Source organism: Phyllostomus discolor, chromosome 2, assembly GCF_004126475.2.
Source record: "Phyllostomus discolor isolate MPI-MPIP mPhyDis1 chromosome 2, mPhyDis1.pri.v3, whole genome shotgun sequence".
NCBI lineage: Eukaryota > Metazoa > Chordata > Mammalia > Chiroptera > Phyllostomidae > Phyllostomus > Phyllostomus discolor.
In genome coordinates, this window is record NC_040904.2 from 88,238,113 (window position 1) to 88,253,859 (window position 15,747).

General features: G+C 36.7%; 1 protein-coding gene across 1 annotated transcript in view; it reads right to left on the reverse strand.

The window, feature by feature from the left end:
• IFT57 (intraflagellar transport 57) overlaps positions 1–15,454 on the reverse strand; it is a 73,830-nt gene extending 58,376 nt beyond the window's left edge. The window contains exons 1-4 of the mRNA XM_028505137.2: positions 15,187–15,454; positions 12,596–12,758; positions 11,596–11,714; positions 331–421 (exon numbers count right to left, since the gene is read on the reverse strand). Coding sequence (XP_028360938.1) covers positions 331–421; positions 11,596–11,714; positions 12,596–12,758; positions 15,187–15,398 — 585 coding nt within the window. The 5' untranslated portion in view covers positions 15,399–15,454. The remainder of the gene's footprint in view (positions 1–330; positions 422–11,595; positions 11,715–12,595; positions 12,759–15,186) is intronic.
• Positions 15,455–15,747: the final 293 nt, after the last annotated feature.

Consider the following 15,747-nt stretch of genomic DNA (forward strand, 5'->3'; position numbering starts at 1 on the left):
ATTATTCTGTTTAAATTGTGTATTATTTATGACTATTTAAGGTCATGAATAGTTGTTAATAAAATGTTTGCTCATATAAGTAGTAATCTACTACCTCCTGTCCACAATTAAAGAACCTCTGCTAAAATCCAAACCTCAATCATTATATATAGAACATGAACACTAACTTAACTGAAGGTTTAAACAACTGAACATGGTAGGTACTCTAAAAACTTTTCATCTCTAGAATAATGCAATAAATTATATTCCAGAAAATAGAAGTCTGGGAGAATTAAAAGAAGGAAAAAATCCACAGGTGAAAATCAACAATAAATTCAGTAACACTCATACCACAAATTCTTCATCCACTTTATTTAACATTAATTCTGCATCATCTTCTGGAATAGTTTCTTCTTCTAATTCTTCCACTGGATATGTTGGTCTAAGAGAATAAAGCTTAATATGAGATTAGAGTTGAAAACAAAACAAAACAAAACAAAACATTTTAGTAGGACAAAAAAGTATATATGGTGTGAATATTAAGGATCTCCTCTACAACAGATCTTGTCCTATTCCATCCCTCTTCAATAATCAGTTAAATGTTTCACGTATTCTTAAAATTTTCTGTATAAAGAAGCAAAAATATTTATCTCCAAATTTAAAGAATGAATTTACATAAATAGGCTAATATCATGCACATTGCCCTATATACTTTCTTCATTTACTAATATACCACATTCAAGTACCTATACATACATCTCTCCCCTCTCTATCACCTGCATGCATTACATTTAACAATAATATCATATGACTTAACTAGTAATCTATGGCTGAACATTGAGGTTATTTCTAGTTTTTTTACTAGACAATATTACAGAGGTCATCACTGAATATTTAGCATTATGTATAACATTACAATGGCTGGTTCAAGAACTTTGTACATTTTATTGTTTTGCTAGCTATTGCCAAAACTAACTTCTATTATGTTACACTTCCAGCAACACTGACTCCATTTCCACATATTCACCAATATGGTATACAAACTTTAATGTTTGCCAATCATTTACGTGAAAATTTCTCATTTTTGTTTTAACTGTATTTCCTTCACATGGAATTGACTGAATACCTTTTCATGTTTTAAATAGTTATCTGTGTTTCTTTTTCAGGAAAATGACTATTCACATTCTTTGGCCTTCTGTATATTAAGAAAACTAATTGGCCTAACCTGTGTTAAAAATAATTTCTTAGTTTATTACTTATAATCTTGGCTATTCAGGACTGTTACAATTTTTATTACATTGATTTTACAACCTTTTCATGCATCCATCATAATTTTAACATCATACAACATATCCCATACCCCTTTGGCTTTTTAGTACCACTGCAGTTTCATTTTTCATATTTATATCTTTGATCAATCTGAAATTTATTTCTGTAGAAGTAATAAGAAGAGCTCCAACTTTATTCTAATTACCAAAATCTAATCAGAGGTCCTAACACTAAGTATTGAACAATCATTCCTCCATCAAGATTAAGAACATGTGGTCTTCTGGCCAAGACAGAGATGCAGGTAGACACACCATTACCTCCTTGCACAACCAAATGAAGGACAACAACAAATTTAAAAACAAAAAAACACCAGGACTGACAGAAAATCGAACGGTATGGAAGTCTGACACTCAAGGAGTTAAAGAAGAAACATTCATCCAGATGAGTAAGAGGGATAGAGACAGGCAGCCAAATGGGGTGAGGACGGGTGGCAAAGCAGTGGCTGGAGGACCGGGGAGGGCAAGGCAGATTTCGGACAGGGTGGACTCACATTCTCGTGCAGATAAACTGAGAGGAACAACTGGGGAGTGAAATAAACTGAGCAACCCAGGGTTACAGCATGGTGAAATAAAGACTCAAAGCCTCTGACTGAAAACACCTGTGGGGGTTGAGGCAGTGGAAGAAACTCCCAACCTCACAGGAGAGTCCATCGGAGAGACCCACAGAGTCCTAGAATGTATACAAACCTACCCACCTGGGAATCAGCACCAGAAGCACCCAATTTGCTTGTGGGTAAAGTAAAGTGACTGGAAACTGGCAGAGAGTAGAGCAGGAGGCACTGTTCCCTCTCAGACCTCTCCCCTACATACAGCGTCACAACACAGTGACTTGGGTTGCCCCGCCCTGGTGAACATCTAAGACTCTGCCCCTCACTACATAACAGGCACACTGAGACAAAAAAAAAAGGCCCAAATGAAAGAACAGATCAAAGCTCCAGAAAAAATACAACTAAGTGATGAAGAGATAGCCAATCTATCAGGTACATAGTTCAAAACACTGGCAATCAGGATGCTCATACGACTGGTTGAATATGGTCGCAAATTAGAGGGAAAAATGAAGGCTATGCTAAATGAAATAAAGAAAAACGTACAGGGAACCAACAGTGATGGGAAGGAAACCAGGACTCAAATCAATGGTTTGGACCAGGAGGAAGAAACATTCAACCAGAACAGAATGAGGAAATAAGACTTCAAAAAAATGAGGAGAGGCTTAGGAACCTCCAGGACATCTTTAAACATTCCAACATCTGAATCATAGGGGTGTCAGAAGGAGAAGAGGAAGAGCAAGGAATGAAAAATTTATTTGAAAAAATAATAAAGGAAAACTGCTCCAATCTGGTAAAGGAAATAGACTTCCAGGAAGTCTAGACAGGAAGCTCAGAGAGTCCCAAAGAAATCAGACACAAGGAAGCACACACAAAGGCACATCATAATTACATTACCCAAGATTAAAGAGAGGACAGAATCTTAAAAGCAGCAAGAGAAATGGAGACAGTTACCTACAAAGGAGTTCCCATAAGACCATCAGCTAATTTCTGATAAGAAACATTGCACATAAGAAGGGGCTGGAAAGAAATATTTGAAGTCATGAAAGGTAAGGACCTACATCCAAGATTACTCTATCCAGCAAAGCTATCATTTAGAATGGAAGGACAGATAAAGTGTTTCCCAAATAAGGTCAAGTTAAAGGAGTTCATCGTCACCAAGCCCTTATTATATAAAATGTTAAAGGGATTTATCCAAGAAAAAGAAGATAAAAAACATGAACAGTAAAATGACAACAAACTCACAGTTATTAACAACCGAACCTAAAACAAAAACAAAACCAAAAAGGAACTAGGCAAACAACTAGAACAGGAACAGAATCACAGAAGTGGAGATCACATGGAGGGTTATCATATCAGTGAGGGAGTGGGAGGGGGAAGGAGGGAGAAAAGGTACAGAGAATAAGTAGCATAAATGGTAGGTAGAAAATAGACAGGGGGAGGTTAGGAATAGTATGGGAAATGTAGAAGCCAAAGAACTTATATGTATGACCCATGGACATAAACTAAAGGCGGGGAATGCGGGTGGGAGGATGTGTGCAGGGAGAAAGGGAATAAAGGGGGGGAAATGGGACAACTGTAATAGCATAATCAATAAAATATATTTAAAAAATATTAAGAACATATATTTCCCATATTAAAAATACCAGAAGTATTTAATTCATTTCTGGAAACTTGTTTAAAACACCCATACCTGAGTCAAGTTAACAAAATATGAAAATCAACATTCAATATTTAGAAAGAAAACTAATGCAAACAAAACCAATTTTTTTAAAGAATAAATTTCCAGCCCTGGCTGGTGTGGCTCAGAGGATTAGTGCAGGCCTGTGAACCAAAGGGCTGCTGGTTTGATTCCAAGTCAGGCCACATGCCTAGGTTGCCTGCCAGGTCCCCAGTAGGGGGTGAGCAAGAGGCAACGACACATTGCTGTTTCTCTCCCTCTCTTTCTCTTTCCCTTCCCCTCTCTCTAAAAATAAATAGAATCTTTTAAAAAAGCACACAGTTAACTAGTAGCATAAGGATGAGTAGAAATGAAAGAAAGAAAGAAAGAAAGAAAGAAAGAAAGAAAGAAAGAAAGAAAGAAAGAAAGAAAGAGAAAGAAAGAAAGGAAAAAGAAAGGAAAGAAAGGAGGGAGGGAGGGAGGAAGGAAGGGAGAGAAAAATTTCTGATATTGGACAAGATGATGGAGGATCAAGTGGAAGTTGCACAGAATTACTCCCAGGACCCAACTGGAATTACAACCAATCTGTAGAGAAATCATCTTAAATAACCAATTGAACATTAGCTGGAAAGAAGCCTTATAACCATGGACAGAAGAAACTACATCACCACAACATGACTGAGGGGGAGATGTGAGAGGGCTGGCTGGGAACTGGCAACAGCTGAAGTTGTGGAGGGATATTGCAGTGGCCTGGGGTTCCCCCTGAGAAGTGTGGGGTCCCCATCCTACCGCACCAGAACTGGGAAAGGAACATAAATCTGGCTGTGAAAAGCAGCAGGGTTTCTGTATGCCAGGGTGAGATGGCTAGAGCAGCAGAGAGCCTCTTAAAGGGCTAATGCACAAAATTTCATTTGCAGCCATTTACCCTGGGCCCTGGCAGACAGAGGGCAGAGTGAACTAGCGATGCATGAGAGTCTGGGGTTGGTAGTTCTGGGGAGAGAACTGGAGGAAGAGCCACCAGGATCCCTGTACTGAGTCATCCCACATACTGCATAAGCTCTTTCTCAGGCAGAACAATCTCCTCCAAGTGGCATCAGCCTGAAGGAAAGCAATAGCACCTCCTTGTGACTCCACAAGCTGCTGAATATAGCTGGAGGTTGTTATCTCAGTGATTAAGTATAACAACTGAGGCAGATCTCTGGGACCTCTGACCCTCCCCTGGTCCAAGTACTGGTAAAAGCAGGCCTTGGTGCACAGCCTGGTTCTTTCAGCACACAAACAGGCCCAGCAGAGGGAGCCACAAACTATGGATCACTGATAGCTCCAAAGAAGTTGCCCAAGGCCACTCACAGTCAGCATCTGGCTAGGTCTGCACCAGAGTCTGTGCAGATCTACCTAATAGAAATAAATAGAAAGAAGCAGCCAAAATGGGAAGACAAAAAAAAAAAAGAAAAAAAAAGCAGGCCCCAGATGAAAGAACAAGAGAATTCTAGAGAAGAACTAAATGAAATGGAGGCAACCCATTTATCAGATAGAGAGTTTCGAGTAATGATTATAAGGATACTCAACAGCATGAAAAAAAAAGAAGACATAGAAACCATAAAAAAGTACCAGTCAGAAATAAAGAAAGAATGGAATATCTAAGATAAATAATAGACTGGAAGGAACAGTAAATCAGATAAAGCAGAGGACTGTATCAGCTATTTGGAAGAAAAGACAGAAAAAAACACCCAGGCACAGCAGCAAAAAGAAAAAAGAATTTAAAAAAATGAGGAGAGCTTAATAAACATTTGGGACAACATGAAGCATAATAACATCCACATCTTGGGAATACCAGAAGGACAGTGATAATGACCAAATTCTAGTCTGGTGAAGTAAAAAGACACACAAATTCAGGAAACACACAGGGTTCCAAATACAATGGATCCAAAGAGGTCCACACCAAGAAACATCATAATTAAAACGACAAAGTTTAAAGACTTGTACCTTTTAGGAGAGAATCCTAAAAGGTACAAGAGAAAAGCAGGAAGCTCCAATTAGACCAGGGGTGTCAAGCTCATTTTCACCAGGGGCCACACATCAGCCTTGTGGTTGCCTTCAAAGGGCTGAATGTAATTTTAGGACTCTATAAATGTAACTACTCCTTAACAGTTAAGTGAGAGCTCGATGCTGCTGCGGGTATAAACAAGGTGCTGGGCCAGATAAAACAAAGTGGAGGGCCAGATTCAGCCCGCGGGCCTTGTGTTTGCCACCTGTGGATTAGACTGTCACCCAATATCTCAACAGAAACATTTCAGATCAGAAGGGACTAGCATGAAATACTCAAAGTGATGAAAAGTAAGGACCAACAAACAAGGCTATTTTACACAGTAAGGCTATCATTTAAAATAGAAGGAGAAATACGGAGCTTCCCAGACAAGAAAAAGCTAAAGGAGTTTGTTAATTCTAAACCAGTACTGCAACAAATGTTAAAAAGCTTGCTTTAAGATGAAAGAAAAAAAACAAAAAAAGAAAAAAAAAGAGGAAAATAGTTTAAATATATATCAATCAATAATCACCTTAAATGTAAATGGCTTAAATGCTCCAATTAAAAGACAGAGGGCAGTTGGATGGATAAGAAAACAAGACCTGTATGCATGCCACCTCCAAAAGACCCATCTCAGGTTGAAAGATACACACACACTAAAACTAAAGGGATGGACAAAGATATTTCATGCAAATGGAAAAAAAAAGCTGGGGTAGCAGTACTTATATCCAACAAAACAGACTTTAAAACTAAGGCTATAGGAAGAGACAAAGAAAGACACTACGTAACGATAAAGGGAAGAATCCAAGAAAAGGATATAACCCTAGTAAACATTTATGCATCAAACATAGGGGCACCTAAATATGTGAAACAAATCTTGAATGACACAAAAAGAGAGAGTAACATACATACAGTGATAGTCAGGGATTTTAATATCACATTGACTTCAACGGATAGATCTTCTAGACAGAAAGTCAACAAGGAGACAGCAACCTTAAACAACACACTAGATCAAATGGATTTAATTGATGTCTTCAGAGCATTTTACCCCAAAGCAGCAGAGTACATATACTTTTCAAGTACACATGGAACGTTTTCTAGGATAGACCACATGTTAGGACACAAATCAAGTCACAATAAATTTAAAAAGACTGAAATCATATCAACCATTTTTCTGTGACCACAATGCTATGAAACTAGAAATCAACAACAAGAACACTGAAAAACACACAAAGACATGGAAGCTAAATAACATGTTATAACCAACGAATGAGTCAACAATGAGATCAAGGAAGAAATCAAAGATACCATGAAACAAATGAAAACGAGGACACAACAATCCAAAATTGGTGGGACACTGGGAAAACAATCCAAAGATGGAAATTCATAACATTATAGGCCTATCTCAAAAAAACAACAAAAAGTTTAAATAAACAATCCAACTTTACACATAAAGGAACTAGAAAAAGAACAAGCCCAAAGTGAGTTGAAGGAAGGAAATAACAAAGATCAGAGCAGAAATAAATGAAATAGAGACTTAAAAAAAAAAGATACAAAAGATCAATTAATCCAAGAGCTGGATCTCTGAAAAGATAAACAAGATTGACAATACTTTAACCAGACACATCAAGAAAAAGAGAGAGGACCCTAATAAATAAAGCCAGAAATTAAAGAGGTGAAATAACAACTGACACCAAAGAATTACAAAGGATTTTAAGAAAATAATATGAACAACTAAATGCCAACAAACTGGACAACCTGAAGAAATGGATAAATCCTAGAAACATATAATCTTATAAAACTAAATCAGGAAGAATCAGAGAATCTGACGAGACAGATTATACCTAGTGAAAGTGAAGCAGTAATCAAAAAATTCCCAACAAACAAAAGCCCTGGACTGGATGGCTTCACAGGTGAATTTTACCAAACTTTCTGAGAAGAACTAACACCTCTCCTTCTCAAACTATTCAAAAAATTTAAGGAGAGGGAAGGCTCCCAAGCTCATTTTATGAGACCAGCAGCATCCTAATTCCAAAACCAGATACCGAAAGTACAAAAAAAGAAAATTATAGGCCAATATCCCTAATGAACATAGATGCTAAAATCCTCAACAAGATATTAGCAAACCAAATACAGCAATACATCAAAAGATCATACACCATGATCAAGTGTGATTTATTCTGGGAATTCAAGGTTGGTACATTTGCAAATCAATAAATGTGATTCACCAATAAACAAAATGAAGGACAAAAACCACATGATCATATTAATAGATACTGAAAAAGCATTTGATAAAATCTAGCACCCATTTATGATAAAAACCATCAGCAAAGCAGGAATAGAGGGAATATACATAAACATAATAAAGGCCATATATGACAAACCCACTGACAGCACCATACTCAATGGGCAAAAACTACAAGCATTCCCCTTAAGACTGGGCACAAGACAGCGATGTCCACTTTTACCTCTCTTATTCAACATACTACTACAAATCTTAGCCATATCATTCAGACAAGAAGAAGAAATAAAAGGCATCCAAATTGGAAAGGAAGAAGTAAAACTGTCTTTATTTGTAGATTTCATGATATTATATATAGAGAACCCCAATGATTACACCAAAAAACTACGAGAACTCATGAATTAATTCAGCAAAGTAGAAGGATACAAAATTAATATCCAGAAATCAGTTGCATTTTTATATGCCCATAATGAACAGAAAGAGAAATTAAGAAAACAATCCCATTCACAATTGCTTCAAAAGGAATAAAATACCTAGATATAAATCTAACCAAGGATGAAAAAGACCTGTACTCAGAAAATTCTAAGACACTAAAGAAAGAAATTGAAGAAGATACAAATAAGTGGAAGTACATACCATCTTCATGGATAGGAAGAACTAACATCATTAAAATGTCTGTACTACCCTAAGCAATCTATAGATTCAGCAAAATTCCTATCAAGATTCCAACGATGTATTTCACAGAACTAGAACAAATATCTCAAAAATTTATATGGAACCACAAATGGACCTGCATAGCAAAAGTATCCTGAGAAGAAGAACAAAGTTGGAGGAATTACACTACCCATATCAAATTACACTATAAGGCCACGGTAATCAAATCAGCATGATATTGGCATAAAAACAGACACATATCAATGGAACAGAATATAGAGGCCAGAAATAAACCCACACCTGTATAGTCAATTAGTATTTGACAGAGAAGCAAGCACATAAAATGAGCTAAAGATAGTTTACTCAATAAATGGTGTTGGGAAAATTGGGTAGATACATGCAGAAAAATGAAACTAGACCACCTTCTTACAGCACACACAAGAATAAATTCAACGTGGAATAAAGACTTAAATATTAGACCCGAAACCATAAAAATCCTAGAAGAAAACATAGGCAGTAAAATCTTGGATACTGCTTGTAGCAATATTTTATCAGCTATATCTGCCTATGCAAGGGAAACAAAAGAAAAAATAAACAAATGGGACCACATCAAACTAAAAAGGTTTTGCACAGCAAAGGAAACCATCAACAAAATAAAAAGACAACTCACAAAATGGGAGAACATACTTGTCAATACATATGATAAGAGGTTAATATCCAAAAAATTTTTAAAGATTTTGTTTTTTTAGAGAGAGAGGAAGGGAGTGAGAAAGAAAGGGAGATAAACAGCAATGTGTGATTGCCTCTCACATAGCCCCAACTGGGGACCTGGCCCACAACCCAGACATGTGCCCTGACTGAGAATCGAACTGGTAACCCTTTGGTTCACAGCCTGTGCTCAATCCACTGAGCTACACTAGTCAGGGCCCAAAATATAAAGAAATTACAAAACTCAACACCAAAAAAACAAACAATCCAATTAAAAAATGGGCAAATGACCTGAATAGACACTTCTCCAAAGAGGACATACTGATGCCAAATAGATAATAAAGATGCTCAATGTCATTAATCATCAGAGAAATGAAAATTAAAAACACGGTGAGATATTATCTCACACCTGTCAGAATGGCTATCCTCAATAAATAAACAACAAGTGCTGGTGAGGATGTGGAGAATGGGGAACCCTTTTGCACCATTGGTAGCAATGTAGATTGGTGCAACCACTATGGAAAGCAGTACCGAGAAACCTCAAAAAATGAAAAATGGATCTGCCTTTTTATCCAAACCCAAAACACTAATTCGAAAGTACATAAGCACTGTTTGTTCATTATAGCACTATTTTCAACTGCCAAGGTTTGGTAGCTGCCAAAGTGTCCATCAATAGATGAGTGGCTGAAACAACTATGGGACATTTACACAATGGAATACTACTCGGCTGTAAAAACCTGGAGAGAATTATGCTAAGTGAAATAAGCCAGTTAGAGAAAGACAAATACCACATGATTTCACTTACATGTGGCATCTAAAGAACAGAGTGAACTAACAAGCAAAATAGAGACCGACTCATAGATAGCAAGACGACAGCTCTGGTGGAGAAATTAGGGGTTAGAAGGATCAAGCAAAAAGGAAAAGGACTCATGGACATGAACAACAGTGTGGTGATTGTGGGAGGCAGGGGAGTACAAAGGGACTAGATGGCAATGGGAAAAAAAGAATAAATTTCCTACATTTTTATTAATTAGAATTAGATAATATCTCATGATAATATCTATATAAAAATAAGTCTAGGATTTATTTTGTTAGATTTAAATATATTAAATAATCTATAAATATGTAAATTATATGTAATTTACATATTACCTAGCTGATATATTTTCTACTGCCTATTTTCAATTTCTTCCCTTTTTCTTTTCCGTATGTATACTATACAGTCCTTATACACTATCCATATCACAATACAGGGCCAAGAATAAGATGTGCCCAGAAGCAAAGGAAGTACAAAATTGAATTATGGCTGGGAAACCAATAGCTTCTGTTGACTTTAGAATATACTGGGCAATAGATTTCATCCTTTCAAAAAGTGCTCAATGGAGCAACACAACACGTAACTTCTTGGAATCTAATAAAAAAATAATGTGCATTACATAGTCATTCTTTATATATCATACAAGTGGTAATGTTTTGGTTGAAGCATTAACATTGCCATTTTTTAGTTTAAAATAAGTGAATAACAGTAATTTCTTATGGTTCAACCACATTCCCAAGTCAAGTAAGTTTTTAAAAGTTCCTATTAATGCAGAATATATAATGTACCTGGGAGAATGTAGCTGAATACACATTAAACTATTCGCTGAAGCTAGTTCTAACCAAAATCACTGTTGCTCATGTTTTACCTGAATAAAACCTTCTACAGTCTCCAACCTATCAATAATCTCAATCTTCAAAGGACCAAATCTGTATTTTCTAATTATAACCTATATAACCTATATAAATTAATAGTTTCTGAATACTTGATTCCTTCATCCATCTATTGAGCATCTATAATACACCAATACACAATGCTAACAGCCAGAGTGCACATTAAGATTTCATAACTTCTAGCAAGAAAACCAGACCTGTAAACAAATGACTTTAACACATTTGATAAATAATAGAAATATAAACATAGCATTGTCAAGTCAGATAAGAAAGCAATGAACAATGCCTAAGAGAGTGTCAGCAGGCTTCTTCAGTATTTTTCTTGCCCAGTCACTTTAAGCAAAGGAAAAAAATCCCATTTAAAGTACTATATTATTTTCCATTTTTTTTCCTTGAATCTGCAGCTATCAGTTATCTGTGTGTATAGATTATGTTTGTGTATATAAACATATATATATACACACACAAACAGACTTTTAAAAAATTTCCTAATTGACAAGGATAAACACGGTTAACTTTTAGTAATTATATATTTGAACTGGAAAGGGATGATTAATATCAAAACTGGCTCTGAAGATCCCAGATATTCTAATTTTGTCCATACTGGCTTTTCTAATCACCTGTGGTATTTCCAATTTAGAAAAGTCAAGAAGAAATACTTCCTATCTGTTCAATTAAATAGCTCTATACTCATACAGGAAAACGCTATACACATAAAACTACTATTGTTGGGTAATGTTTACCTTTTCCAAGTGAAACCAATATATTTTAATGCTTCATCAGCTAAACAGTCAAGAACATAGCATACATGCTCTCCACAACCTGACTTTAATTTTGAAGGAGGAAAATCCGCAGTTCTCCCCTGAAATACAAAAGATAAACATGGTATTATTATTTGTTATTTATATTCCAATGTCAAAATATTTTAATCGAAGTACTGCTAAATAAATTTATCACTTTTCTACTTTTCAAATAAGATTTAAAATAACAGTAATTACATTGCTTCTTAAAAGTCTATCTCTAGTTTTTTTAATTCATTGATGCATAAAAAACTAAAGAAAATGGAAAATAAAGACATTTTATTGTCAAAAGTATCAAGTTAAAAAGAAATAACATGTCATGACAGCAGAACAAATTGTTGATATTGTTAGGGTAAAAACCAATAAAACTACTAGCTTGGTATTGTATTTTCAAATAACCGTATGAAGGACAGAGTGATTCGCTTGTCAAACATACATAATATGTGTGTCAAAAAATTCTTACTGCCTATCTCCAGAAAAAATAAAAAATAAAAAGTACCCAGGAACAGGCAGACATGAAAGTATTAAATCAAAGTTCTCTTTCAACATAGTGTTTCAGCTTTGTAGTTTTTTTATATCATTTTTAAGAAGGAAAACTAAATATCCACAAATTTACCTCTGAAATAGATCAAGATTAAGAAAAGTATTACTTTGGGCTATAAAGAGTGTATACTAAGCATTTTTATAAGTGGCATTATTGTTAAATATCAACCATTCTGAGGTTTTACCTTAAAATAAATACCGATATAATTGTAGTTTTATATATATATATATTTCTATATATACGTATGTGTGTGTATAAGTGTATGTGTGTATGTATATATGTAAAGATAGTTATTAACAGTGGATTCATCTAAAAGGCTAGCACTTCTGTTGTTTAATTAGCAATATTAAAATTCATAACTTGAGAGCATACAGAAAGAAGAGAGTTGTTTACACTTACAAATGATCGGAGCTCAGATAATATGTTAGATATTGTTGCATTAGGGTCATCATATTCCTGAGGCTGCTCAAAGGGCCGTCCTGCTTTGTTAATCAACCAAGCAGCAAGAGTGCAAAACATGTAGAACTGTTCACCAGGGTTGGTAGGCAGTGCAAAATAGTGTCTGTTCAAAACAAGAGGGGAGAGTGGAATATGAAGCATTGCAAAGTCTATAGTAACCGAGAGTTAAGTCCAAAATTGCCAAAAGACTCTTTTTAAAAATAGCTTCAAAGTAACATGACATTGATAATTCACTGTTTGAAGTTTCTAGTAATCCGCAGCACTCACATGAAAGTTTTTAATCAACAGGATTAGGGCAATAACTACTGTACAAGAAATATTAGATCAAAGACCTTACACCTGGAAAATGCAGGATATGTTAAAAAAACTGAGCATATAAACTCTTGCCAAAATAATTTATGTGTCAGAAATAAGAAAGTACTTTCTAAAAGTGGTAATTTGGATTTAAGAGACTCTCAAAAGTTAGAGAAAAGACCTTATTGATTTTTCATTATGCATCTTTACTTTTTTTTTTTCAAAGTCACTGGTATCTTTACTTACTGTTTATAGTCTATCAGCTATGTTAAAGTTGTTCTTATCTTGGCTGCATATTTGAATCACCTGAGGAACTCATCAAACTATTGCCACCTGATCAACATTTCTTCCCTCATGAAGTAAATAAGAACTTCTGGGAGTGAAGCCCCAGTAGGAGTATGTTTCAAAATCTTCCTAGATAGATCTAAGATACAGCCAGGATTGAGAACTACTAAATATAACACCCCCAGTATAACAAATATTTGCATTTCTTAACCTTTGCTAAATCCCCTAGCCTACTAAAAATAGTCCTATGAGGAAGGACGAATATGATTTTTACCTAAACTTGTTAGGAATAAAATTTGCTAGTAATATAACATTCAATTCAGTTTGATTAAAGACTTTATTTTGCTTTTTTATGTGTAGCTATTATCATGTTTATAATTATAGCCATAGCTATTTTTAAATAAAAATCAGCACTCCATGTTTCCCATGTTTTTCCCTGCAGGATAAGTATAAATGTCCTGGAAGGTAGCAGAAATCTGGGATGAAATAAAGGCCATGAAGTCCTTGCAGGTATATGTTCACAACCCTTTAAGCACGTACTGGTAACAACTAATCTTTTCCTTAATGACTAAGAACTCCAGGACAGAGGAATGGATACTGACACACTCTGTAGACCTATGACATTGTATCTCAAACTTCAGCAAGCATCAGTATCACTTGGTAGTCTTGTTAAAAGATAGACTTCCAGGCCCCACCCATAGAATTTCTGATACAGTAGACCAGGGAAGGGACCTGTGGATTGCATTTTTAAGAAGTTTCCAGGTGATGCTGATGACCACACTTTAAAAACCATTAAACTAGGATATCTCCATCCAAATCCATGATCCAAAGTATTCTACCAAGCTCCTGATGAAATAGTACAGAAGCTATATAAGTAGACTCTTTAGGTCATTTTCTTTTAATTTGAAAAATATATTTAGAAAAAAATGCATTTTTTAACATAGAAAATGTTGTTTGTTTATATTATTCTGATCAGTTCATTTAAGTAGTAACTCCCAATCCTGCAATTTCTATCATGGATCAAGCAACACTACTTTCTCCTCTAACTTTTCTCCTATTGTGGACTGCCTTAACAATATGGACAAGTTACATAAAGCCTACATATATTATAATTCAAGTCACAGAAAGAGAACAGGGAATAGGATCAAAACCGTGGAGGGAAACTATTTGAGCCTAGCTATAACCATTAAGAGAAAGTACTACAGATTTTTAACCTACATTGTTTCTTACACGACACAGCAAACAACAAAAGAGGCACTGGCTTTGGGATATGATGAACTTTTCACCACCAGAGGAGCAGAACTTTAGGTTCTATGATACAGACAATTCCAGCAGTTGTCATTTCATTTGTCTTTTCCATTTCTCAATTTATCTGAGTACTCTTATTGCAAAGGCAAAAGTCCTTTGAAACATAGCAATTAATCAACAAGTTTACTAACTTCATATAAAGTGCTCTGCAAGGTCCGAGATACCCAGGGTTACCTGATGCAGGAGCGGGTTCTTGCAGAGGAAAACAAAAACGGGAAGATAGATCTAAAATGATAATGACATTCATCTTTGGGAATAAGGTTATGGGTGATTTTAGTATTTTTCTACACATTCTCTTGTACTTTTCTTTGTACTTTTCTGAGTTCTCTACAATAAGTATTTTATTACTTTTATAATTAGAAAGAAAAAAAGTGTGATTTGTGGGAGTGCGTTTGTGCTTTAAAGACCAGGGAAGCTGTCTTCCAGTGCTTTCTGCTGTTTCAAAAGTTCATTCTCTTTACTAAAATACCAAGACAAAACTCTGTGAGCTCCACGGCAGCCCTCCGTCGCCAAGTGGCCTTTCCTGGACAGGCAGATGGAGGCAAGTGCTTGCTAACCCGCCCTCGGCGTTCCCCGAGAGGCAGGAGGAAAGCATCTTCCCAGGGCTCAGCCGGCACCCGAGCTCCGGGGACTAGTGCACCCACCTGGACGGGGGCTTCAGGTTGTTCTTCCGTAGGAGTTCCTCCTCATAGCGGAGCAACTTCAGCTTCTCCACCAGGTCCTCCATCACTACGAACATATGGTAGGCCGCGCCGGGGCCACGCTCTACGACTACCTCCCCAGCCCCTTCGCCACGCGACCGAGACACCCCATCCTCTAAACCCGACAGCGTGACCACTGCCGCCGCGGCCGCCATCGCGGAACAAACAGAAACAGCCCAACGTGGGGTCCAGCCCACAGATTTACGCGCCCTGCTTTGCCACCGCCAGGACTGCCGCGACCGGTTACCAGGCGACCGCCAGGCAACCGGTCACCAGGGAAACTAGACTCCGCCTCCTTCCCGCCCCCAATCTCTCCTGAATTTCCTCCAACCAGATCTGGCTTTTCGGATTACGTCATAGTGCCCGCCCCTTCCCCTGCCTCTGGGGATACAGCCCCGCCCACCCTGGAGGCGTGGCGTCCGGTGCCCCACTAGGGCCGGCCCTCCTACCGCTGCCGCTTAAAGGCGGAGGAGGGTGCGCTGCTGGTCTTTGACAAGAAGTGGG